At 38.3% G+C, this 27,802-nt stretch overlaps 1 protein-coding gene across 2 annotated transcripts; it reads right to left on the minus strand.

Moving 5' to 3' along the window:
- CTSS (cathepsin S) lies at positions 2,430 to 26,950 on the minus strand. 2 transcript variants are annotated; one of them, XM_013962433.2, is made up of 9 exons: positions 26,935 to 26,950; positions 26,588 to 26,682; positions 25,527 to 25,653; positions 22,325 to 22,447; positions 21,341 to 21,490; positions 19,394 to 19,621; positions 17,997 to 18,162; positions 16,613 to 16,715; positions 2,540 to 3,160 (listed from the first exon to the last, which is right to left on the minus strand). In XM_013962433.2, exons 3-9 carry the CDS (start codon positions 25,650 to 25,652, stop codon positions 3,061 to 3,063), a joined length of 996 nt encoding a protein of 331 aa, XP_013817887.2. In that variant the 5' UTR covers position 25,653; positions 26,588 to 26,682; positions 26,935 to 26,950; the 3' UTR covers positions 2,540 to 3,060. The 2 variants fall into 2 exon arrangements, with proteins under 2 accessions (XP_005677714.2, XP_013817887.2); XM_005677657.3 differs by lacking the exon at positions 26,935 to 26,950 and having other exon boundaries at positions 2,430 to 3,160; positions 26,588 to 26,715.

Below are 27,802 nucleotides of genomic sequence, written 5' to 3' on the forward strand. Positions count from 1 at the left end.
ATGCAAAGATGGGCTCGATAAAGGACAGAAAAGGTCTGGACTTAACAGAAGCAGAAGATATTAAGAAGAGGTGGCAAGAATATACAGAAGAATTGTATGCTTAAGAGCTGCTTTTATTTTTGTTTTTAAAGATAGACATGTAAGTTAGAGTGTAAACGTGTATATGAAGCATCAACAAGATTCTTGTCTAGAGAAGAGTAAGGAAAGGATCATTCTTTTCAAAGAAATAATGTCTGTCTTCATATTTTTCTAATATTTTTAAAAATAATTTTTATTTGTTGATTTTTGGCTGTGCTGAATCTTCGTTGCCGGATGGGCTTTTCTCTAGTTGCATGAGTGGGGGCTACTCTTCCTTGTGGTGTACCAGCTTCTTATTGTGGTGGCTTCTCTTGTTGCAGAGCATGGCTCTCTGCAGGGGATTCAGTGGTTGTAGCACATGGGCTCAGTAGTTCTGATTTCCGGGCTCTACAATGGAGCTCAGTAGTTGTGGCACATGGGGTTTCTTGCTCTGTGGCATGTGGGATCGTCTTGGACCAGGGATCAAACCCATGTCTCCTGCATTGGCAGGTGGATTCTTTACCACTGAGCCACTGGGGAGCCCCTTTCTTATATGTTTTTAACGGGATTGTTCTGTGGATTCCTAGTTCTGGAATGCTTAAATACTTTTGTTTCTTTACCTTTATTATCCATTTAAATCCTAGATGTGCTCTTTGTTCTCGATTTGTTTCTAATTTTTTCCTTTTTTCACAGTTATTACATTTGTCCAGGGTTTTATCACCATAGGCTTCCTTCATAACTCAGTTGGTAAAGAATCTACCTGCAATGCGGGAGACCCCGGTTTGATTCCTGGGTTGAGAAGGTCCCCTGGAGACGGGATAAGCTACTCACTACAGTATTCTTGGGCTTTCCTTATGGTTTCCCTTGTGGCTTAGCTGGTAAAGAATCTGCCTGCAATGCAGGAGACCTGGGTTCGATCGCTGGGTTGGGAAGATCCCCTGGAGAAGGGAAAGGCTACCCAATGCAGTATTCTGGCCTGGAGAATTCCAAGGACAGTCCATGGAGTCACAAAGAGTCAGACACAACTGAGTAACTTTCACTTTTATCACCACACATGTATACTTACTATAGTATTTTCTAGCTACTATTCTTTTTATTTTCTTCAAATCACCCTATATACAGCTTCCAGGATATTTTTAATTTCTTTTTTGATTTGAACTTTCCTTTGTGTAAGCTTTTTATTTTTTAAAAAAGGCTCTTTATTTCTGTAAGTTTAAAATTACTTACGGCTGAAAATTCCCCTTTGTGTTAGACATACAATAAAGATTTTTGTTATATATTTCATTAGTCTACTTACTAGTTCAGAGGTTCTTCACCTAGGATCCACAGATTCCTAAAGGATCTATGGATAGAATTCATAAAATTTGTGGATTTTTATGGAGAAAAAAAATGATACCTTTATTTTCAGTAATCTCTAATTGAAAGCATTTCCTTCAATTCTGAACACAGTCCATAAACCACAGTAATAATAATACTTGTAATTCTGTCACTAAAAGAAAACTCAGGTATTTCTATACCATATTACAGTTTTTTTCAGATACCTTCAAATATCATTTATATTTGTCACTATTTCAAAATTAAGATAGTCATGAGCTCTTGTTATTTAATGCATTTTAAAAGAAGCATGTTTATTTCTATAGCACAAATTTATATTCAGAAATTTTAAGAACTATATTTTAATATAATCAGTAGCCTTTGTAATCCTATGAATTTTATTTTAAGGATTTAAAAACACTTTTCTGAGAAGGTACCCATAGGTTCAATCAACTGACAAAGATTAAGAACCTATGTTTTTGTTCCATTTACAGTGCTTGAAAAATTGTGGGCAAATAAAAATTTAAAAATACTTAAAGAAAATATTTATTTATTTATTTGTCTGGGCAGGGTCTTACTTGTGGCATGTGGGACCTAGTTTTCTAACCAGAGATTGAACCCAGGTCCCCTACATTGGGAGCTCAGAGTCTTAGCCACTGGATCACCAGGGAAGTGCTGTCAACTAAATACTTTTAAACTACAATGTTTTTCTACAGTTTTGATGATAGTCATATGTTACTACCATGTTTTTATAGTGAGCAATTCTTTTTCGTTAAAGTGTACTTTGTGACAAGGGAACCAAAGATTAGTTTAAGTTCAGTTTATGATATACTGATGGCATCATCCCATCCATTTTTCATATCATAGACATGAACTTAGACAATTTAAAGTTCCTGCTACCTCTTCAGGAACTGTCTCTTAATCTGGAGCAGGTGTGAGGAATATCAATCCAAATTAGATAAAATATGGGCAATGCATTATTTTAAAGAAATGCAGTTTGTTTATTTATTCAGGTTGACTTTTTGCCCCCAAAAGGTACTGGCCAAATTGCTAATGACTTAGGTAAAAATAATTTGAATTAGTATATTTATTGTTGATCAATAAAATAATTCTTACAAAGTGCTTGAAAATAGATGGTCTCATTAGCATTTGTCTTCTTTGACATTGCTGATTTTAAAATATTTACTGAATCCTTTTATGTGCAAAGATACAATCTCAGGACATTAATAATCTAATAGTTTCTTCCATAAAGTTGCCATAGCACATCACCAGCATACAATTTATATTCTTATAACAGATTATAATAGTTACTTAAGAATAAAAGAGAATGGTGTGTGGTAATGATACAGAGTTGAAAAGACATATTTATTAAGCATCTATATGCCATCAAGTTTCAACAGCATATTAGGGAACTTAAAAGGACAAAGAAGAGAGTGATAAACACGACAGATTGTCTCAGTTGACTAACATTCATACAATTATATCTATTATACATTATTAATTTACGTAGCAAACTTTTCCCCAAGATCTGCAAAGCTAAAAAAAGTAGATGAATCAAGCTATATTTTCTGTTAGTACAGTAAATATATATTGATCATATCGCACTTATTTCTACTGTTACAGCAGGTAAAATTAAATTGTGAGAAAGTGGTTCTTTTTTCTTGAATTGTTATAAAACAAAGAGGTCCTCTAGATTTCTGGGTAAGAAGGAAAATTAGCAATCCCACAGTGATTTCCACTATTTCTTGCCATCCGTATATATCCTTGGTCACCAAAGTTGAGGCCCCAGCTTTAGAAAAAGAAGTAACACAAAATTACAAATGAATATAAACAAATCGCATTATCAATTTTCAATCCTAGATTGCTTTTCTCCTAAAGTGATTATATAAGAGAATCTATAAAGCAAAATTAGAATAACATAATATATAATAATTTCCCCAATGCTTTCAGGCAATTTTCAAAGGATGGTTTGATAGGTTTTATTGCTATATTGAACAGATTAATACCTAATTTAATACCTAGGAAAATAATATGTTTCATTACAAACCTATAAATCCTCCTGCTTCTGCATAGAATGAGTTTTATTATATTTTCCAAGGCCCCATCTTGAAGTATTTTTGTATAACAGGATCAAAGTCGATGACTTCCTATCAAACTTCAATTTCTTCAGAGTGTCATGTAGAAATATTTTGAGAGATCAGTAGGGAAAAGGCATAGGACAGGAGTTTTCTAAAAGAGTAGCTCTCAAACACCTTTTTGAAGTGGAGCTCAGACTTGTTTACAGTTAAATCTGTAAAAAAAAATGGAATATGCTACCTTGGGAGGAGATGAGCTCCCTGGCACTGGAAGTGTTCAATCAGAGGTTTACATAACTTGTTAGAGATGTTGCTAGAGAGGGAATTTCTGGGTCAGATAAGGGTTAGAGGAGATCAGTGGTTCATGACTTTAACATTTCACAGACTTTAAGAATTTCAAAAACTGTTGCAGATTGACATAAAGTTACCAGTTTTTAAATTAGCAAGTACTAGACATTAAAAGGAGAAGGCAATGGCACCCCACTCCAATACTCTTGCCTGGAAAATCCCATGGATGGAGGAGCCTGGTGGGCTGCAGTCCATGGGGTCGCTAAGAGTTGGACACAACTGAGCGACTTCACTTTCACTTTTCACTTTTCACTTTCATGCATTGGAGAAGGAAATAGCAACCCACTCCAGTGTTCTTGCCTAGAGAATCTCGGGGATGGGGGAGCCTGGTGGGCTTCCATCTATGGGGTCGCACAGAGTCAGACACGACTGAAGCAACTTAGCAGCAGCAGCAGCAGACATTAAAAAGAAAAACTCTTTATTATCACCATCATATTGTAAAAGAAAGGAAATTTTAACACCAAAAACAAAACTTGAGGGGACATGATCTCTAAGGATAGTCCTTTGAATCAAATAAATTTAGATTTATGAAAGACTCACCAAAATATTTTTTTCTCCCTTTTTCACATACTAGTAAAAAAAATTGACAAAATCCTTGCAAGAGAAATGACTTGTGAGGTTCTTTATTATTCTGAGATTTTATAATTATATAATTATAATTATACAGATAATTATAATATAAGGCAAAATTCATACTCTGTATGAACTGTGCTATAACTAGCATACAAATAAAAGCTTAGAATACTGTGATTTTATTTGAAGAGCAGCAAGGAATTCAGTTGAAAAGAAAATTAAACATCCTTAGGAAACCAGTGGGAAAAGAAGATAGAAGGTTGGTTTGGGGCCAAGTTATACAGAGCATAGAACAGCAGACTGAGGAACATGCTTAACTCCCTAGGCAAAGGGAAGTTGTTGCAAATTTTTGCTCAGTACTCAAAGGAAGGTTGTGTTTTTGCCTGCAGTGGAGAAACTAAGACATGCTGGCTTATTGGAAAAAGACAAGTGGCATAATTTAAAGTAGCTGTTCTTCAATAGGCCTTAAATGTTCTATGTATCAGCCATTCACTAGACAATCTTCAGGTGTTATTTCTCTCTCTCTCATACCATTTAACACAGTTATCTACTCTCATCTCAGGCTTCCCTTGTGGCTCAGCTGGTACAGAATCTGCCTGCAATGCAGGAGACCTGGGTTCAACTCCTGGGTTGGGAAGACCCCCCTGGAGAAGGGAAAGGCTACCCACTCCACTATTCTGGCCTGGAGAATTCCATGGACTGTATGGTCTATGGGGTCACAAAGAGTAGGACACAACTGTGATTTTCACTTTTACAACTCTCACCTCACTTCCCTCTTGGCTTTAAAATACTACTGTATCCTGATTTTCTCTTCTCTCTCTGATCACTCTTTCTTAAACTCTCTTATGGGCTTTTTTTTTTTTTTTTTTTTTGCCTCACCACAGGCTTCTCTGGTGGCTCAGTGGTAAAGAATCTGCCTGCCAAAGCAGGAGATGCAGAAGACACAGGTTTGATCCCTGGGTCAGGAATATCCTCTGGAGTAGGAAATGGCAACCCACTCCAGTATTCTTGCCTGTGAAATCCCATGGACAGAGGAGCCTGGAGGGGTACAGTCCAAAAGGTCCCAGAAAGTCAGACATGTCTGAGTGACTGAGCACCCACGTCATACACATGTCTTGGAGGATCTCAGTTCTCTGGTCAGGGATTCAGCCAGGGCCCTGCAGTGAAAACACCAAGTTCTAACCACTGGACCTCCAGAGAACTCACTGGGCTCCTTTTTTGATTCCTTTCATTTATTGCCATTCCCGTTTAAAATTCTTGAATGCCTCCCTAATACCTTGAGAATAAAACCCAAACTCCACTGCCACCTCTCATCAATGGATGTAGGTTTTTAGTATCCAGTTCGAAAGCAAAAGCAATAATAAACTCTGGCTAAGCTATTATTAGTATCAATAGCCACCACTTATTGAGCACTTACTCTGTGCTAAGTAGCTTAACATATATTATCTCATTTAATCATCATCCTATGAGGTAGGTATATTATCTTCTTTTTACTAAAGACAAAAACAGGCAGAGGTACAGTGGCTTGCCCAAAGTCATGCAAGTGGTTAATTGCAAAGCAAGGGTTCAAATCTAGGCTTTTATGCCAAAGCCTATACTAACTTTTAAACTATCCTTTTTTCTACATTCTTCCTGTGAGTGAGGTAGTATAGGGAAAGGAATTCAAACCAGAACATCCAGGATCTTTTTACTGCCTAAAAAATAGGTAAAAATTTTAGATAAACTGAATTTAGACTTAAGTTCTGGTAATGAAAGTTGAGTGGAGGCTCTTATGACTAGTAATATGAACTTAGTCAGTGAGATTGATCAGTCCCTGATCCCATTCAATATCCAATTCAATTCAGTCCCAGTCCCAGAGAAGGTCAACTGGCCCAACTTTGTAGAACATCCCAGATCTCTTTTTGGCTGAGTACTGCTAACTCTGTTTTTAAAAATACAACTGATTAAAAACCTCAAGCTAGATAAATATTTGAGGACAAATTTTTGTCTTCAGAATTGTGCAAGATCAGTTCCAAATGTTCATTTCAGTCCTTACCAAGTTGTTTACTTTTAATAACTCTATAGACCTTTCACTCAAACTGTTCAACTTTGGGCAAGTTTCTTAATTCTCTCAGTATCAGGAGCTTCCTATCCTGTGTTAAGGGGATAAAATGCCTATATTATAGATTACCTTAGAAATTAAATGAGAAAATGTATTTAAAGTGCTTGCACAGTGTCTGTAGTAAATGCTCGACAAGTAGAGATGGCTGTTTTTGTTTTTATCCAAGTATAAGTCCATCAGATTGGACTCAAAGGGGAATCCAACCCCTTTAAAAATATGTGGTGCTTTTCCTAGGGTGAGTAACAGTTCCATATTGCCTAGGATTGTCCTGGTTTTAAAAATAAAATCCTATGGGCTTCCCTGGTGGTGCAGTGGGTAAGAATCCACTGACCAATGCAGGGGACATGGGTTTGATCCCTAGTCTTGGAATATTCCACATGCTGCAGAGCAGCTAAGCCTGTGTGCTGCAACTACTGCAGCTCAGGTGCCCTAGAGGCTGTGCTCCACACGAGAAGCCACTGCAATGAGAACCCTGCCCACCGCAAGGAAGAGCAGCCCCCGCTCACTGCAAGTAGAGAGAGCCCGTGTAAAGCAATGAAGACCCAGCAGAGCCAAAAATAAAGTAAATAAGCAATAATAAAGAAATAGCATTTAAAAAATCACAAAGTCTTGTGGCCTGGGAAACGTCTTGGTAACAAAATAGGGTGTTTGGTCCCTCTACTTTCTCCCTGCATACTATAGACACTAACTTATCAGAAATTCCTTCTAAAATACATGCTGATTTCCTTTCTGACAAATTACAGCTTTGAACTTTCTAGGCTGTGCCAGACACTACTCTAGGCATTAGGATTATGGAGGTAAACAAGGTAGACAAAGTCTTTTTAAAGCCTATATACATTCTACATGGGAAACATACAATAATCAAAGAAATATGTAATATGATATAAGTACCATAAAGAACCTGGAGAAGGGAATGGCTACCTACTCCAGTATTCTTGTCTAGAGAATTCCATCAACAGAGAAGCCTGGTGGGCTACAGTCCATAGGGTTCCAAAGAGTTGGACATGACTGAGCGACTAAAACTGTCACCTTCTTTCAGTATAAAGAAAAATAAATGGTAAGGGGATGCAAAGTGTTGGGAGTCAGGGCTATATTTTATTTTATTCTTTGGCTGTGCCACATAGCTTGTAGGACGTTAGTTCCCTGGCCAGGTATCAAACGTGGGCAAGTAGTGAAAGCACCGAGTCCTAACAACTGGGCTGCCGTGGAATTCCCCAGGGCTGCATTTTAGATAATATAGTCAGAGGATGCTTATCTGAGGAAATATTTGAGCAAAGACCTAAGAAAAGTGAAGGTACAAGTGATGCAAAGACCTGGGGAAAGAGCTGGGGATAATCTTGGTATGTCTGAGAAACAGCAATAAGTCTAATGTACCCAAAGCTGAGTGAGAGAGGAGAAAGGATTTGGAGAGGTGGTTGGAGAGGCAGGTTGAGTCCAGATAATGTCATGCTTTACTTATCATGGGTTTTATTCTGAGTGTAGAGGAAGCCATGAGAGAGGTTAGAGTAGAAGAGTAATAAAATTTGTTTTTTTGATTTAAAAAAGATCATTCTGGCTACTATGTAGAGGATTGACTATAGGCAAAGGAGAGGGAAAGTGACTATCAGTTGGGAGATTATTGCAGTAGACCAAGAGAGATGCACAGTGGCTTGAACTAGAGTGGTAACAGTAGAGGTATTGAGACATAATACGATTTGGGGTAATTTAGTGATGGTAGAAATGACAGGATTTGCTGATAGATTAGATGTAGGATATCATATGAAGAAAGAAAAGATGGCTGTAATGTTTTGGCCTGGAGTAAATGCTGTTGGCATTTACCAAGATGGAGGAAATTGGGGCAGTAGCAGAGAGTCAAGAGTTCTATTTTGAACATGTTAAATTAAAGAGGCCTAGAGACACTCCAGTGTTCTTTCCTGGAGAATCCCAGGGACGGGGGAGCCTGGTGGGCTGCCATCTATGGGGTCACACAGAGTCAGACACGACTGAAGTGACATACCAGCAGCAGCAGCAGCAGAGACGCACAGGTGAAGAGGTCAAATGGTAGACAGTTGGACATGGAGTCTAACACTCAACTATAAAGGGAAGAGTCCTCAGCACATACATGATGTTTAAAACCATGAGACTAAATGAGATCATCTGAGGAGTGAGCTGAGAGAGATAGGGAACTGAGGTCTAATGTTTAGAAGTAAGAAGTAAAAAAAGGAACTAAGGAACTCAAGAGACTGAAGCAGAGGAGGAGGAAAGCCAGAAGAATGTGGTCCTCTGGAAGTTAAATAAAGAGTTTCAGAACAGAGAGAGAAATTATACATCAAACGTTAAAAGGGCAGGTAAGATGAGACTTGAAAAGTGTTTAATGAGGCAAGATGGAGGTGAGTGGCAATCTGGGCAAGAGTGATTTCAGTGAAATGGTGTAATAAATACCTGTCTTGAGTTATAAATCAATAAGTATATTCTTAATCTTTTTATATGGAAATTTCTAAGAAAAATCACTAGGTTGAAACTTTTTTCCTTTTAGATCTTATTTCAGCCTTTGATTCCATTGAGAAGAGGCAGTATGTATGAATTTAATATAGATTCTTATAATGTTTCATGTAAAACCTGTACCCTAACTCTACACTGAAAGTCAGGATCTCTTGAAAGATCAGACAAGTTTTCAGTGACGGAAAATGGAGTATTCCTTTTTCCTAGCTTACATTTTAATAACTTAAAAATAAAGACGGAGAAGGCGATGGCACCCCACTCCAGTACTCTTGCCTGGAAAATCCCATGGACAGAGGAGCCTGGTAGGCTGCGGTCCATGGAGTCGTGAAGAGTCAGACACAACTGAGTGACTTCCCTTTCACTTTTCACTTTCATGCATTGGAGAAAGAAATAGCAACCCACTCCAGTGTTCTTGCCTGGAGAATCCCAGGGATGGGGGATCCTGGTGGGCTGCCGTCTATGGGGTCACACAGAGTCAGACACGACTGAAGTGACTTAGCAGGAAGGATAAAGAGGAGTCATTTCTGTACCCACTCCCAACCTACTCCATCAACTTACTGCATTACCTAGAAGCCCATCTGTTTCACAACTGTTTATCTTAGAGAGGTCACAGGTATTGCTTCAAGGCATCCTGGGTACTTAGTTTTTGGTGTGTATGTTTACGTGACTGTGTGTATGTGAATACATGTGTGTTTAAAGATCTATTGGGCACATAGTTAATACCTTTAACTTTTTCCTCAGGTCAAAGTTGTCTTATGCCCAATAACCGTGGAGCCTCCATTTCTCATTGATCTGCATATTAAATAAAACTCCTCCCTTTTTTCTGCAAAGACAATCTTGGTCCATCTTGAGGGCAGTCTGACCAATGTGTCCTTGTCAGGCTCCTAAATTTTTCTAAGTCCATAGCAGTTGTATCTCTAGTTCAGCTAGCTTTCTAAATTTATAGATCTGCCTATCATTGGCAACATAGACTATCCAAATAACTAAGGATCTTCTTAGGTAGTTTAACCTCAAAAATCTCTAGTGCCTAATATTTAGGGAGATGTCCCTGGAGAAATATGTAGTTCATCATTCTTCACTTATACGCTCTAGCTTTATTCCTGGATTCAGTCAAACCATCAGAGGGTTTATAATCAGGTATTTTGCATTATTTTGGCTCCCATAAAATAATTTTTACTCAAGTATATTTTGGTATTAATTCATTTACGTATATTGCTAGACATTATGAAAACATTCTGTAAAACTTTTAACTGCATTTACATTGGGATATTGCTGAGGGCATAATTTTCTATATCAGATCATATTCTCTTAATAGGAATTTAAAGGAGGAATAATAAAAAATAATAACTATGATTTATTATACATGATCTGTGCCAGATACTATGTGATAAATGTTTTACATAACCTTGTTTAATCCTTATAGTAATCTTGAGACTATTAGTCCCATTTTACAAATGGGAAAACTGAAATTTATTCAAGATATTAAATAAGATGTTAAATAACTTGCCTAAGGTTACACAGACAGTAAATTCTAAGTAAGGTCTCCCTGACTTCAAAGTTAATGCTTCTATTTATTATACTATACTGTATTATAAAAAGGAGCTAAATACTCATATCCAGAAAGGGAGAAAAATTCAGGGACATAGAACAGTGTTATATACATACCAAAAAGATTAAGTAGAAACAACAGGAAAATAAAAAAAAGAAGAGGCCAATTAGAGGAAGACCTCCACATTCTTCTACTGAAGGTTAACTTGGTATCATTGGAAATCACATAGAATCTAACCTTTCAGGAGAGCATTAAGAACAAGTTTGATGATATTAAGAGGGCTTTGTTTGAGTAAACCTCTGTGGAGCCTGTAAGTCATGATTATGTCCAATCTGTCTTTGTTGGGCCAGCAATTGTTGTGGTTGTTCATAACTTTTTCCCTTCCTATCTCACATCTAACAGGCTGCAGTGTTCTCAACTCATTTACTTTCTCTCAGTTTTGGACTTTGGCACATTTACCTTCCTCTGTTCTGATTACCCTTCTTCGTCTGGCCATTTCTTTCTCCTCCTTCAAGATTCAGTCAAATAATCTGGCTAAAAGGCCTTCCCAGACTCCTCAGGCTAGGCCAGGAACTCGTCCGTGCTTCCACTGCAATGGACGCATACCCCCATCTTAGCATTTATTACGTTCTATTGGGATGGTCACCTGTATCTGCCTGTTTCCTTGTCTCTACGTTTTAGAGCATGAGTATCTTGAGGGATTTTTTTTTTTAAATTTTTTAAAGTCGCTCAGTCATGTCTGACTCTTTGCAACCCCATTGACTCTAGAGTCCATGGAATTTTCCAGACCAGAATACTGGAGTGGGTAGCCTTTCTCTTCTCCAGGGGACTCTTCCCAACCCAGGAATCGGACTGATGTCTCCTGCATTGCAGGGGGATTCTTTACCAACTGAACTATCAGGGAAGCACCCCCCCCCCCGGCCAAAAAAACAATCTTGAAGGATGATAGAGAAAGGCTGTATTTTTCATTGTCTAACACTATACTTGGTGCATGGTAGGTGCTCAATATATGTTTGTTGAATCAATGTATGAAATGAAGATATAAACAGGAGCAAGAGACTATTCTACCACTGAGGAGTTTATATTTTAGTGAACAGAGCATGATTTTTAGAAATAGCTATAATAGAAGCTACAATTTACTCCTTGGAAGAAAAGTTATGACCAACCTAGATAATATACTCAAAAGCAGAGACATTACTTTGCCAACTAAGGTCTGTCTAGTCAAGGCTATGGTTTTTCCTGTGGTCATGTATGGATGTGAGACTTGGACTGTGAAGAAGGCTGAGCGCCGAAGAATTGATGCTTTTGAACTGTGGTGTGGGAGAAGACTCTTGAGAGTGCCTTGGACTGCAAGGAGATCCAACCAGTCCATTCTGAAGGAGATTAACCCTGGGATTTCTTTGGAGGGAATGATGCTAAAGCTGAAACTCCAGTACTTTGGCCACCTCATGAGAAGAGTTGACTCATTGGAAAAGACTGTGATGCTGGGAGGGATTGGGGGCAAGAGGAGAAGGGGACGACCGAGGATGAGATGGCTGGATGGCATCACGGACTCGATGGACGTGAGTCTGGGTGAACTCTGGGAGATGGTGATGAACAGGGAGGCCTGGCGTGCTGCGATTCATGGGGTTGCAAAGAGTCGGACACGACTGAGCGACTGAACTGAACTGAACAATTTGCTAAATGCTATAATAGAATCCATAAAGTATTGCTAGAGCTTAGAAGTTAGAGAAATAATTCTGAGTTAATGAATGGGGTATGGAGAAGATACCATTCAGGGTAGGTTTTGAAGAATAAATAGAATTTTAATAAGTTTTAAAAATAATTTTAAAAATAATAAGTGATTTGTTAAAGATAATTTCAAAAATACATAAAGGAAGACAAAGACAACCTTTTTATTTTTTGCTGTGCCACAAGGCATTTGGGATCCCAGTTTTTTCCTTAGCCATGCATGGCATGTAGGATCTTAGTTCCCTGACCAGGGTTGGAACCAACATCCCCTGTAGGGGAAGCATGGGGTCTTAACTCACTGGACTGCCAGGGAAGTCCCCAGGACAACCATCATTAACATTTGGTATAATTCTTTCTGGTCCTTTAATATAATATATATCAGAGAAATGAGCTATAAACTTAATACTTATACTGAATATAAATATTGTATTTATATATATATTTCCATTTAAACATATATTCCAAGTATTTTATTCAGTTACTGATAATGATTTCAATGAATATAATTTCTAATACATGGGCTGATTATATCACAATTTATTTAATACTACCTATTTTTAGGTATTTCTGGTTGCTTACTAGTTTTCACTATTAAAGAAAAAAATGCTACATTTACATAAATCAGGTATGAAGTTTTCCCAAAATTCAGGATTATTTTCTTCATATACATTCCAAGAAATGGAAATAATTGGATGAAGAATATGAACAGTTAGAAAGTTCTTGATTCATATTATCAAATTGCTTTCAAGAAGAATTATAAAAATTATACAATCCTTCCGCCAGAATGTATGAGGGTGCCCATTTGACCACAGACAGTGGGGTTTCTATAGGCAGCAATGGGCTTTAAGGCCATTTCAGAAGGATGAAATGGCATAAGTAACAAATTAGAAATAGCTAAGTGTCTCTGCATTTAGGGAATGATGAGAAAGTGGTTCACTGTGGCCAGAATGTGAGTATGGGTACATGAAAATATAGTGGAAGAAACGTCTGGAAGGCTATGTTTGAAGTCACTTAGTGGAGACCCTTGAATGACTGGCCAGAAGTTTAGGCTTTATTTTGATGAAAATGGTGGACTATTTACAATTTTTACCATAGGTTTGGATGATACATATTTTAAGAAGAAATTTCCACAGCTGAGTGAATTGAATCTGAATTAGGTAATGTCATTAGCAAAGGAAAAGAGAAAACCCATCCATATAAAGTGTGATCAGAGGCCTGAAGGACAGGGCTGTGTAGGTTTAGGGAGAGAAGGAAGAGCACAAGATGATACTAAGGCTTTGATAATCTGAAGATGGTAATGTATTACTAAAAATAGAGAATAATTTTCCCTTGAGTTTATTCTAAAATCTAGACATATCATATCATGATGTATTGTATTTTGTTGTTCTAATTCTCGAGTGGGCTGTGAGCCCTTACAGAATAGGATAACTTCTTATGAATTTTTGTATTTCCATGGCCTAGATATTATCTATCCCATTGTAAGATGCCTAGTAAATGCTTATTAAATTAGCAAGTGCTGAGAAGAGGTTTTGAATTAAAACCCTAAAAGATGTATGATCTTCAAGAAGAAACTTCAGTAGAGAAGAGAATTTAGCATACCTACTGTAGGGAGTAAATAAGATATATAGAAGTGAAAGTATTGCTCCATTTTAAAAAGCTATCACTGGTTTGGACCCAAGCTGATTAGTGCTGTGAATAGGTTTTAAATGAACCAAGATATTAATCACTTCAACTATTTCCCAAAGGGCTATGCAAAGACTACCATATTCCTTGTGAGCCACAAGGTGGAAAAGGTAGAAAAGTACCTTTTTGTTTATTTATGATTTGTAGACTATGTATTTTCCGTAAACATCTGAGGGCTGCTAGGGGTTGAACTATTTAACTTAAATGCAGAGTACATCATGCAAAATGCTGGGCTGGATGAAGCACAAGTTGGAATCACGATTGCCTGGAGAAATATCAATAACCTCAGATATGCAGATGACACCACCCTTATGGCAGAAAGTGAAGAGGAACTAAAGAGCCTCTTGATGAAAGTGAAAGAGGAGAGTGAAAAATCTGGCTTAAAACGCAACATTCAAAAACTAAGATAATGGCATCTGGTCCCATCACTTCATGGCAAATAGATGGGGAAACAATGGAAACAGTGTCAGACTTTATTTTGGGGGGCTCCAAAATCAGTGCAGACGGTGACTGAAGCCATGAAATTAAAAAACACTTGCTCCTTGAAAGAAAAGCTATGACAAACTTAGATAGCATATTAAAAAGCAGAGATATTACTTTGCCAACAAAGATGTGTCTAGTCAAAGCCATGGTTTTTCCACTAGTCATGTATGGATGTGAGAGTTGGACCATAAAGAAAGCTGAGAGCTAAAGAATTGATGCTTTTGAACTGTAGTGTTGGAGAAGACTGCTAATGCATGTATTGAGGGGCTGTTGGGTGCCACATACTATGCTAAGAATTCAAAGACACAACATAATCTCTGCCCCAGAGGCATACATAGAATACTTGGGTGATAGTTAGGTGAATGAACAATTTAAATATATTGTGTAAAATACTCTAGAATGCAAAGGACAGTTTATTTGCATAGAAAAAAAAAAAAAGACATTTTGCCCAGCCCAAGGATTTAGGGAAAACTTTCCGGTATAGATAATGACTAAGCTGGTTTTGAAGGAAAAGAAGGAATAAACCAAGTGAGGAAAAGTGATATTGCAGGCAGAGGGACCAAAACAAGCAAGATGAGAAGATATTGAAGATAAAATGATATGAATAGGAACTGTAACTGTGTATGTTTCAATAATCTAGAATGAAAAGTATGAGACAAACTGCCAGGAACTGAGGCTGACGGACAGGTAGGGACCAAACAGAGGTGACTTGTCTTTTCTACTCAGGAACACTCATTTCACACTGACTGGTTCTAAGAGATAAAATTCTAAACTTATAGTCTAGACAAACCAGATTGAAAGTAGTATATGGGACAGATTTAAGAGTAAAGGAGACCTGGGTATAAATCCTGAAAAAGCAAAAACACTAATTCAAAAAGATACATGCACCCCAATATTCATAGCATATTTTCAGTTGCCAAGACATGGAAACCACCTAAATGCCCATCAACAGATGATTCCCATGTGGTGCTAATAGTAAATAACCTGTCTCGCCAATGCAGGAGACCAAAGAGATGTGGGTTTGATCCATGGGTTGGAAAGATCCCTTGGAGGAGGAAATGGTAACCCACTCCAGTTTTCTTGCCTGGAGAATCCCATGGACAGAGAAGCTGGGCAGGCTACAGTCCATAGGGTCTCAAAGAGTGGGACATGACTGAAGCAACTTAGCAATCAACAATATATGTATAATGGAATACTGCTGCTGCTGCTGCTGCTAAGTCATGTCAGTCGTGTCCGACTCTGTGTGACCCCATAGACGGAAGCCCACCAGGCTCCTCTGTCCCTGGGATTCTCCAGGCAAGAACACTGGAGTGGGTTGCCATTTCCTTCTCCAATGCATGATAGTAAAAAGTGAAAGTGAAGTCGCTCAGTCGTGTCCGACTCTTCAACCCCATGGACTGTAGCCCACAAGGCTCCTCCATCCATGAGATTTTCCAGGCAAGAGTACTGGAGTGGGGTGCCATTGCCTTCTCTGAATGGAATACTACTTAATCATAAAAAATATTGAAATTTCATCATTTGCAGCAACATGGGTAGACTTGGAGGACATTATGCTGAATGAAATAAGTTAGCCAGAGAAAAATAAATGCTATATGATATCACTTAAATGTGTAATCTAAAAAATACAATAAACAAATGAGTATAACATAAAAGAAGCAGACTCACAGATACTGAGAACAAAGCAGTGGTTTTCCGTGGGGGTACGGGGGAGTGGGTGGTACTAACTAGTGGGTGTAAGACAGACTCAAGGATGTATTACCCCAACTTGGGAACATAGCTGATAGTTTGTAAAAACTATAAATGGAAAGTAACTTGTAAAAATTGTACAAAAGAATTTTTAATTAAAAAAATGGTTTTTAAGTAAAGGAGGCCAGCTAGAAAGCTACAGGGATAGTCCAGGCAAGAGATCTCTGAACTAGAGCAACAAATAGAAGTGGAGAGGCAGCAGGATCAAGAACAGACATGACATACAATTAATTTGACTTATTGCTTGATTAGTTCTGGAGGATCTAAGACAAATTCATAGTATCTAATGGGGTAACTATGTTGTGTTGTGTTGCCTTTGAGTGAGATGGGAAGTTCTGAAAAGGAACAAAATGGTGAGGAGGGTACTGGGTTCCCTGGACATATTAAGTTTGGAGAAATTAAGATACAGAGAAGTGCCTGTGTCCAGATACCAATTTTGATTAAATATACATTAAAGTATGAATACATTACCTGTTTTTCACAAGCCAGTAGTCCTTCCCATTAAGGTTACCATAGCCAACCACTAGTACACCGTGATTCACATTCTGAGTACAGGAGGGGTCATAGTAGACACCTGAGAATAACACATGGGTAAAGAAAAAGAGTGAGTGGCGTGCGACACTATCTTATTAGCCTGTTTTGGATATATGTGAGGAACATATACTCTCATGCTTAAACTATTTAGAGTTCATGGTTCTTTGCCCTCAATGCTATAGTTGTCACAACTGGGTTTTTCTATTGTTTGCTTCTTGGTTTCACAAAGTTTGGCATCAAGTTAATCACAGTTCCCTCAGAAAGCTCCTTTGATGAACTGCCACCTTTTTCCACTTAAAAAAAATGATCTATTTGGCTGTGTCGTGTCCCCGTCATAGCCCATGGGATCTTTTGTTGGGGTGCACAGACTCTCTAGTCGTGGTTCACGGGCTCAGTTGCTCCATGGCGTATGTGATCTTAATTCCCCCACCAGGGATCAAACCCACATCTTCTGCATGGCAAGGAAGATTCTTAACCATTGGACCACTGGGGAAGAGCCCTAATATTTTTTTAACTTATATTATTGTATTTCTTTGTAGATATTCCTAAATTCTTATGCATTTTCATCCTTTACTGCATTAAATGATCTTTAAGGTGAGGCTTTAAAACAGGATGATAACCTTCTAGTTTGTTTAGTCTGATGTTCTGTGCTTAGTGGGCGGTTTCCAGGTACTCTGCTGTGCTGCCCCTACACTCCACAGTGGACCCGGAGGCTAGGCGCTCAGGCTCTGGACTCAGGCAGCACAGTTTCTCATCCCAGCTGACCACCTGCAGACTGTATGACTTTAGGTAGGTTAACCTGTCTAAGACGTGTTTTTTTTCACCTGTAAATAGGGTTATTATAAAGATTAAGGGGCTTCCCAAGTGGTACTAGTGGTAAAGAATCTGCCTGCCAATGCAGAAGACGCAAGAGGTATAATTGATCCCTGGGTCAGGAAGATCCCCCGTTGGAAGAAATGGCACCTTACTCCAGCATTCTGGCCTGGAAAATTCCAAGGACAGAGGAGTCTGGCAGGCTATAGTTCATGGGATCGCAAAGAGTCGGACACAACTGAACAACAAGCACACATGGGGATTAAATGAGATAATGTGCAGAAAGAATTTGGCATAGGACCTGGCATGCAGTCTTAGTAAATTTTTTCAAGTCTTATTTTACTAATTAGAACTGGGTGTAAAAATACGTTTATGAAGTGAAATGAGGTGGAGGATTCCATTTAACCTAGTCTAAGCATTCAGAGGCAGAGTGATAGGGAAGGTGGACATTCTTTCCTCCAGTGTGAGGGCAGTGTAAAGCATGAGGGTAATACGTCTAGGTTTTTACCAGTTTTGTAGAGGAAGAAAGAAGTCTGTCTCGCGTCTATACCAACAGACACAGGTCCTTTATTGGCCACGGCTTCTTTTAAGGCCTCTTCGCTGCCGAAGGGAAGTTCAATATACCTTGAACACGTGGCAGCTCGATTTTTTACATCATACTGGCACCTTCCATCCTGTGGGGAAAGGATAAGTCAGATAAAGAAGTGAACTTCAACTTTCTTTATAAATTGACAGTATCCTAGATCTGGATTGCAAATATGTTTTCTTTCCTCATTCATCCTTTCAAGTATCTAAGGCTCTTTCTTATTTTTTTAAAAAGAAATATAAAATCTTCTAAATCCTAATAGCTCTATGTTTCACCAGTAACGGAGGAAATATAGAACTATTCTATTGCTTTAAATTGTGAACATCTTCATGTGTACAAAAGTTGCCAGGGTAAAGTCTCTCAGATTCTAGGTGGATTGTTAGGGAAACACTACATTAAGACTCTAGTCTAGAGTTTTAAAATCTTTTTGATGGTATAATGCCTGCAAGATGATCTACAGATTAAATATTGGTTTGATTGTTTAGTTGCTAAGTCGTGGCTGACTCTTTTATGACCCCATGGACTATAGGTGGCCAGGCTCCTCTGTCCACGGGATTTCCCAGGCAAGAACACTGGAGTGGGTTGCTTTTCCCTCCTCCAGGGGATCTTCCTGAACCCATGTCTCCTGCATTGACAGGCAGATTCTTTACCTCTAAGCCACAAGGGAAGCCCAAATATTGGTTTAAAAATACCATATCTCAAGTGAGAACGGGGAAGTTGCAAATTCACGTTTGTTGTGTATACAACTAGGTTTTAAAAAATGCCTTATAGGAAAAAGAACTTGAAAGAAATAAACCAAAATAATAGTGGTTAAGGTAGGAGAGTTTGAGTGATATTTTTATCTTTTCTAAATTTTCTGTCATATCATTTAACAAAACGTGTGGTGAGACTTGGAGGAAGAGGAAAGCATTATTTCACTTTTTAGTAAGGTAGAAGAATTGTGTGGTTGATGATCTGAGAATAAGGTTGAGCACTGGAGTTTGGAGGACAAAAAAGTTTAAATACCAGGCAGATATACAAAGAATTTTAAGGAAGGTTTGCTGAAAATTCATTTTTAAGCATGAACTCCACCTGCTGGTTTTAAATTATTGTGCCACTGATAAATTAAGAAGGCTGCTGCATAAGAAAGAGAACTCTTAAGAATTTAGGGATTCTTGATTGAGGTCCGTTCTCCTTCTCTCTCTCTCACATACACACACACATACATACCACGCAGCACTGCTTCTCAAGCACTCGGCTTGGTGATAAGTTTAGTACAGTGAGTTGGAGGGATAACATAAGGTCAAGGGGCAGCACAAAAAGTTAACTTGCAGGCACACCATGGCTTTGTAGGGATAGGAAGCTTCTGAATCGATGCCATTGTTGTCGATGATATATTGGAAAGCCTCTGTCATGAAGCCGCCATTGCAGCCCTTATTCCCATATTTTACAGTTGAGCAATCCACCAGGTTCTGTGCACTCAGGGACACCAGCTTTCCTGTTTTCAGCTTCACTTGTGCTTCCAGGGCTCCCACGGCACTGAAAGCCCAGCAAGACCCACAAGCACCCTACAACAGAGACAAAGTCGCAAGGGCAATCATAGTTAGCAAGGATGGCTTCCATAATGCAAACTGCGCAACTCCCAACATGTCAGCACTTTCATCAGTTCAGGAAAACCTCCCCCTCTACCGTTTCCCCTCCCCTTAGACCATGGCAATGATTGTTCTCCGGAACAAGGTCTAACTTTAATAAATATTTATGAATGGCTGACCTCACGGAATAATTGCCATATTCAAATATGTTAAGAAATAGTATTTACTGAGCATGTACCAAATACCAGCTATTTTTACCCCATAATAGAGGAGATAGATGCCAACAGGAAAGGGATTTTTGAGAGGAACTAGGATGATTCCCTTGACCTAAAACACCCTTCCTCCTGCCAAATGTAGCATTTTTTTGGACATTTTTAGCTGTAGAATTTTTTTGATCATAAGTTATTTTACCAGGAAGCATAAATAGAAAAACACAAAGCTGCTTTAGTTTAAAAAGGTGCACAGGGGCCTGAGCCACATCATAACTGCACTCCCTCTCCTCCTCTCATTCCACTTGGCTGTCTCTTGGAAGGAAGCAAGTTCAGTCTGCTTTTGGTTAAACTAAAATCACCCATTGAAATGTAAGCACTCAGAGAAAGGAGCTCATTAAATTATTAATATTTATAGTGAACACTTAGATGGGTAGTTATTGGGTCTTCTCAAACTTTTAGAAAATTCCACTGAGAAACTCAAAACTAGTTGAAAGAAAAATATCTAGATGGAAAAGAATTATGAAATTAGCAGTATCATTCGTTTCCTAATTTATATATATTTTTTTGGTCACAGGCTTGGGGCAACTTTGAAGGACATTGATTCTTCTCCCTTATCCTGAGCTCCAAGGTGATATATATGTTTTATCCTTGTGTGCTAAGTTGCTTCAGTCATGTCTGATTCTTTGCAACCCTATGGACTGGAGCCTGCAAGGCTCCTCTATCCATGGGATTCTCCAGGCAAGAATACTGAAGTGGATTGCTATGCTCATCTCCAGGGGATCTTTCCAACCTAGGGACTGAACCCGCGTCTGTTGTGTCTCCTGCAATGGCAGGCAGGTTCTTTACCACCAGCACCACCACCTAAAAAGCCTTTTATCCTTAGTTATCCCTAATTAATTTAGGATTTTTGTAGCTTTTTTTATAAGCAAATTAAAGGAAATACAAAAATATAGGAACACATTTATAAAGCCCATATTTCTTATCTTAGCAATGTAAGCCTAGCCAAGAACTAACTTGACTGGTACAATTTACAGGTCACATTTAGCTTTAGTTATTTCCTCTCTATCAATCCTGAAATTCCTAAGTGCGATGGAGGAATAAACTTTTTGATTGAAATTTTCTCACACATATGATACTATTTCTCAAGTAACTGACTGGTGGAGGGTCCAGTGCAGTTGATGGATAGTATGAACACTAAAAGTCTTTTTTAAAGACCTATTTGCTAAGTTCACAGTTTCTCGCTTAGTCAAAAATGACTCTAACTGTTGGTATTCTCAGCACTATGGGAAATAAGAAAAGTATGATGTGTGGTCCAGGCCCTTCAGAAGGTCACAGTGTAGTTGGGAAGATAAGAATAGCAAACACATTTAGAAAGTAACCTAAGGGACTATGAGATTCACTGCTAAATGATACAGCTAGACTAAGTATTTAAGGAAGAGAGACCTCTGCCTGAGGTACAGAGGCCTAAGATGATAATACTCACCTGGTATTTCACTTCAGTAACACACCCCTTCTCTCTCCAGTCCAGAGAATCAGGCAATTTCTGATTAGGGCTTGACTTGTAAGTGACATTTCTTGGCCATTGGCTGGGAACTCTCAAGGAACTCATTGAAGATATCACTTCTTCACTTGTCTACAAAGATATACACATATGTCCTTTCACTTATATCCTCTGGTCAATATCTTGAAAATTATAACTGTGAATATGTTTAACTGAGAAAAATTAGTGGTAGTTGTGACTAACATAGGTAACTATCTGGTAGGTGAATTATCCAGGTCTCTTTAGTCCTACACTTTGCCGTTAGCATCCCAGTCAGACATCGGGAAGGAGAAGAGGAAAAGATAAAAACCTAAAAGTTACAGAGAGGTATATTTTTCTTTCAAAGCAAAGCAGAATTTTATAAGAAGGGTTCTCTAAAAAGTGGACTAAACTGATTTTGCTTATGACAAAGAACGGTAAAAGATTCTTGCATTTAATCCACTTAGGGTGTTCTCTTCCAAAGGGTACTATTATTCTTAATTTTGGCCACAGTGAAAATTTTTTGTAAGATAGAGCAGAATCTAACAACTAATGAAAGGTTACTTTATATTAATACCCACACTCCCCCATTAAGAAAGCAGGTGGACCATATTACATTATCAGTTTAGATTTATATAAGTATGGTAACGTATTCTAAAATGTTGTGAGTAGTCTTAAGGCAATATTTTCTAGAATTAATAAAAGTAAAATTAACTGTGGTCTGTGAGTTTAAAATATTCCCCTAAAGAAGGGATTTATTAAGGAAAGTGGTCACAGTGTAGATCAATAAGGAATCTGCAAATTCTTATGTCCCTAAATTCTATTTTCTAATTTTATGTTCATATACAGATAAAACATTCCTTTGTTGTTTACCTTCAAATTGCCTTTGGGGAGACAGAAATCCAGTTTACCCAAAGATGAATGTAGGATTATTTATAATTTACCTACCATGTCTCCCAGGTGGTTCATGCCTAGCTCATATGAATGCATTCCCATTGAATGCTCCAGATTGTGAAGCATAACAGTTTTTAGATTCTTTTCCCAGATGAGACGCCGTGCTACTTCCTCATTCTAAAATAAAAAAACATCATTATACTGAATCTTGCACAAATATGTTCAATAATGAAAATATATGTATTATGAAGCATTCCATTAAATGTGGATCTGTCTGGGAGCATGCATATAAATGAATATGAATAAATAAGTGTAATGGAAAAATTGCACACCAATCTTAACTCTTCCTCTTAATTGCTCTCTTGGTGATTAATATCAATTTAGATATGTACAATGAACTTCCTTAATATGCTAGAAAGTTTTTTTTTTTAGAAATTGCAATTTGTTGAAGTATATTCTTTGTAAGTACTAAACTCACTTAATCATTATAGGCCTTTTAAAACATCTTTTTAAAAAATATATATATATAATTGATTATTTATTTATTTAACTGCACTCTGTCTTAGGTCTTAGAAAAAATCCTGCAGAATCTTTGTTAGAGCATGCGGGATCTTTAGTTGTGGCATGCGGGATCTAGTTCCCTGACCAGGGATTGAACCGGAGCCCCCTGCATTGGGAGCAGGGAGTCTTAGCCACTGGACCACCAGGGAAGTCCCTACACTCACTCTTGAAAAATAGTTTAGTCTGATTATAAATTTATAGCTGTTTTTCTTCAGTTATTTGAAGGTATTTCTGAATTATCTTCTGGTATCTATTATTGTAGATTAGAGGCCTATTGTCAGTCTAATTATTGTAATGTTTCTAATTTCGGTAACTTATATGATTTTCTTTTTCTCTTTGATATTTTGCAGCTTCACTACATGTTTGTGGGTATGGGTTTCTTTATTTTCCTCTGTGTAGTATTTTTGACTGGAAAGCACTTTCGACTAGAGGATTCAGGAACATTCTTTTTTCCATATCTGGAAAGTTCTCAACCAGTATCCCTTCAAATATTGCTTCTGCATCATCATTCCATCAGATGTATTTGGCGCCTCAAACTTTCTTTCATCTCTCTTATCCACATTTTCATAGTTTTTCCATTTTATTTTTGTGCGCTGCCTTCTTGGTGAATACCTCGGTACTATCTTCCAGATCTGATTCTATCCAGCTCTTTCCAGTTTGGAGTTTACCTCTTTTACCGAGTTCTTATTTCAATGACTCTATTTTTTCATTTCTGAGGTTTCTAATTGGATTTCTAATACATTTCACAATTTCTTTTTCATTCATGTAGATGTCATTCCATTATTCATACTTTAAAAAATAACTTTGGTCCTATTATCTTAATTTTATCCAGCATAAATTCATATTCAGGCTACTGATTTTCTTGCCCTCCAGGAGCTTAATTTATATAGAATGCAATATACATGGTGCCTCTTAGAAACGCTGACCCTCACCTCCACCCACAAGGCCATAGTTTACAATAAGCCATAGCCCAGTGAGCAGTCAGCAACAACTCTTTTCATCTAATTTCATTGAGTGTTAGAACCAAGGCCTGAGTGCTGGTTCTAGGTAGTAAGTAAGTCTAGGTAGTAAGTTTAAGCAGTCCCTTTGCCTTCAAGCAAGATTTTACTGTTATCCTAGTAAAAGACATATACAGATACACTTCCAAACCACTAGAGTGAAAAATAAAATAAAGACAAATCTAATGAAGTATAGGAAAGGAAAAAAAAAAGAGGAGAACTGTGAGAGAGATTTTAATAGTGGGGTACTAATCAAAAGTCGCTTTCACTCCTCCTAATGGACTAGAATCATTACAAAGTAAGATAACATTCATTTAACCAGATAGTGGTGCTAACTGCACATTTAACTTTGGTTAACATGGAAATTAGAGGCCTGTAATTTTTACCCTCGCCCATAAAGGGGAATGGGTGAGGGTGAAATTCATCACTACTAAGAAAACAACTCAGGGCATTTTTATACAAAAATCACATCAAATAAATAAATTTATATAATCTTTGCTTACAAACTCATATATTATAGTTTTAGGTGGAGAAGGAAATGGCAATCCACTCCAGGATTCTCGCCTGGAGAATCCCATGGACAGAGGAGCCTGGCAGTTCGCAAGAGCTGGATATGACTTAGTGACTAGATCATCATAGTTTTAGGACTTAGTTATTTGAAGCACCAGGATTAAGTATTAAACTCAATTAAGAAGTATGTTTAGAAATAAAAACTAAAGTACAAAGTGGGAAGCAAGAGTCAAGAAATAACATCTGCCAGTGCTTCTCTGTGCCAGGGACTGAAGTCAGGTCTTTTTGTTCCTCAAACGTGCACTCTTTCCCTCTTGGCCTGGGACCTTCCCATGCGAGGCCTTCCCTGACCATACTGTCACTTGTGTAAGATAATCACTCCCAACCCCTCACAGCCTTCATCGAAGAGCCTCTTCCAACCCCCTAGGTCTTGTTTTATTTTTTTCCACTGTTTGCATCATATTGTTGTTCAGTGGCTAAGTCATGTCCAGCTCTGTGCGATCCCATGTACGGCAGCATACCAGGCTTCCCTGTCCTTCACTGTCTCCCTGAGTTTGCTCAAACTCATCTCCATTATATATCTGCTTATTTATTTACTTCTTTCCTGTCTCTCCTTTTAGAATATAAGTGCCCTAAAAACAGGAAATTTTTGTTTCCTGATGAAATTCTAGGGCCAAGAAGAGAATCTGGTAAGAAAATGAGTGTGTAACATTTATTGAAGACACTGCTTGCCAAAATATGTAGGGGAGGGACTTCCCTGGTGGCCCAGTGGTGAAGAGTCCATGCTCCCAGTGCAGGGGTGGGGTGCAGAGTTCGATCCCTACTTAGAGAACTAGATCACATATGCCACAGCTAAGAGTTCACATTCCGCAAGTAAGGCCTGGTGACAGTCATTTAGTTGTGTCCGACTCTTTGTGACCCCATTAACTGTAGCCTGCCAGGCTCCTATACTATCCATGAAATTTTCCAGGCAAGAGTACTGGAATGAGTTGCCATTCCCTTCTCCAAGGGATCTTCCTAACGCAGGGATTGAACACGGGTCTCCTGCTTTGTAGGTGCATTCTTTACCATCTGAGCCACTTGGGAAGCCCCAAAATCTGGTGCAGTCAAATAAATAAATTTTTTTTTTAAAGAACATGTAAGGGTACTTAAGTAAAAGCAAATTGCTCAAACGGCAGCGTATCCACCTTTTCTTCGTATTGTTTCCCATAGGTTTTCTTCCAGAGATCCCAGTGATGATCCAGAGTGGGGTCTCTGTGCACTTGTGCCATTGCAGACGAGCACAGCAGGAGTGCCCACATCAGCCATTTCATTCTGTTAAAGGAAAGAGGACACCGGAAGACTCAATATTAGCTGCATCTAATGTGACTGTACTTTTTTTTCAACAACAAGAAGCAGCGCAGAGTCTCAAAGAGACAATGTTACAAATCAGAATCATGCAGGAAACCTTCTGGATTATCTACTGACAGGGAGTAACTGCAGGTCTGTCTAAAATGCCACTTCCAATTCTAAATAGCATTTTGATTTCCAAAAAATTTCCTGATATCTGGTAAACCAAATTTACATCCGAATTTGGGAGGATGTGGAGATGAGGGAAGCAGGGACTTTACAGGATTTGAGAACAAATCTAATCAAGGGAAATCCTCTTTTCTCTGTTCCAAAATATTAATAATATTTAAGAAGAAGGAAAACCTTTGAAAAATCAGTTTATCTTGGTAAATTTTGAATACACAAGCTCTCCTTAACTGGTCTATTCAAATATCCACAACCTTCAGAGGTAGTTAAAAAGACAACTCCTATGTACTACTTTCACATCCTTGGATCATTTAACCTTTTTATCCCTAAAAATCAAAATATCTGCTTCAAAAAGAAGCGTTAACTACTTTTGAAAATGTCACTTCTATATTTAATACAAAGAGACTGTTCAGTGACTAACTCCCTCAAACTGGATTCTACTTTCTTTTCCACTCCTTTTTAATTCAAAACAGCTGTATTTTTAACCATATAAATCTTCAAATTATAGTCCAAAGAAAGCTATGTGTTAGCCTCAGGATTGAAATATTCAAGCCAACATTAAGCTTTTCAAAAATGGATTCTTTTTAGTCAAAAAAAAAAAGAGGTAAATTGAGCGAGAATGATTGTTTACTTCCTCAAAGAAACGATGTAAAACCTGGCAGGCAGAGCAAGCTAAGAACACCAATGTAAGGTTTAAGGACCAAGCAGGAGAAGAGGAACAGACAGTACATACGTGACAGAATAAGCAGGTGCTCCCAGACTAAGAATGTTGGCGGTGGGCTCTCTGCAAAGTTTTCAAAGGCAGCAGTGAGACTTCAGCTAAAGTGACTTTAAAAAGAAATTGGAACTTGTCACATGAGGCATCCACAATGAGGAAGTGAACTTTCATTTCAGTTTCATTTAAAATCTAAGTAAGCGTGCCACCTCCAGCTCTCTCACTATGGTTTTGGAGACAAAGTGGGTACAGTAAACCAACAAAAAAGAGCCCCCAGTAAAAGAGATCAATAGAACAAACTCAGCAAAATAACATGAGTACAAGTTTACTCTTTAAAGTCTCATCATTTTGATTATTCAATTTACCTAAAAACAGCAACTTTCAGATGGAAAATTTTAGTTATGAAGAGATTAAGAATAAGTTCCTGTACTCCTGGTTTCCTCCGTGATTTCCTAGGAAAAACCGCTTTATTCTTTTCAACACAACTCATCCATGATCTGCTGCTGAGTCGCTTCAGTCGTGTCCGACTCTGTGTGACCCCATAGACGGCAGCCCACCAGGCTCCCCCATCCCTGGGATTCTCCAGGCAAGAACACTGGAGTGGGTTGCCATTTCCCTCTCCAATGCATGAAAGTGAAAAGTGAAAGTGAAGTTGCTCAGTCATGTCCAACTCTTCACGACCCCATGGACTGTAGCCTACCGGGCTCCTCCGCCCATTGGATTTTCCAGGCAAGAGTACTGGAGTGGGGTGCCATCGCCTTCTCCACATCCATGATCTACTGTTGTCTAATTCTCACCCAGATGAGAATCCCCATTTATACATGGGTCAGTTTCTGAGCTCACTAATGCGTTCTCTTTCCTATTGCCCCTTCAATAACACAGGGTTTTAATTAAAATAGCTTTGAATATGTTTTAATGTCTAAGAGGGTGGGTCACTCTTATGTTTATTCTTCTTTATCAAAGTTGTCTTAATGTTTTGTGCCTGTTAACTTTTCCACATGAGTTTTAAAAATCAGTTTATCAAGCTTTCTGAAAATTTCTGTCAGTTTATTTAAATTGATATTTATATTGAATTACTATATATATCACGAGGGAGTGAGTGTGTTAGTGTGGACTCTTTGTGACCCCAAGGATGGGGGCCCACCAGGCTCTTCCGTCCATGGGATTTTCCAGGCAAGAATACTGGAGTGGGTTGCCATTCCCTTCTCCAGGGGATCTTCCCCAGCCAGGGAT

This window comes from Capra hircus, chromosome 3 (genome assembly GCF_001704415.2).
Source record: "Capra hircus breed San Clemente chromosome 3, ASM170441v1, whole genome shotgun sequence".
In the NCBI taxonomy this organism is placed as follows: Eukaryota; Metazoa; Chordata; class Mammalia; order Artiodactyla; family Bovidae; genus Capra; species Capra hircus.

Coding starts and splice junctions, on each gene's coding strand:
- CTSS (XM_005677657.3), bottom strand. CDS start 25,652: ATGAAATGGCTGATGTGGGCACTCCTGCTGTGCTCGTCTGCAATGGCA. Junction 22,448..25,526: donor GGAAACAATACGAAGAAAAG/GTGGATACGCTG, acceptor TTTTTATTTTAG/AATGAGGAAGTAGCACGGCG. Junction 21,491..22,324: donor TGAACCACCTGGGAGACATG/GTAGGTAAATTA, acceptor ATATCTTTGTAG/ACAAGTGAAGAAGTGATATC.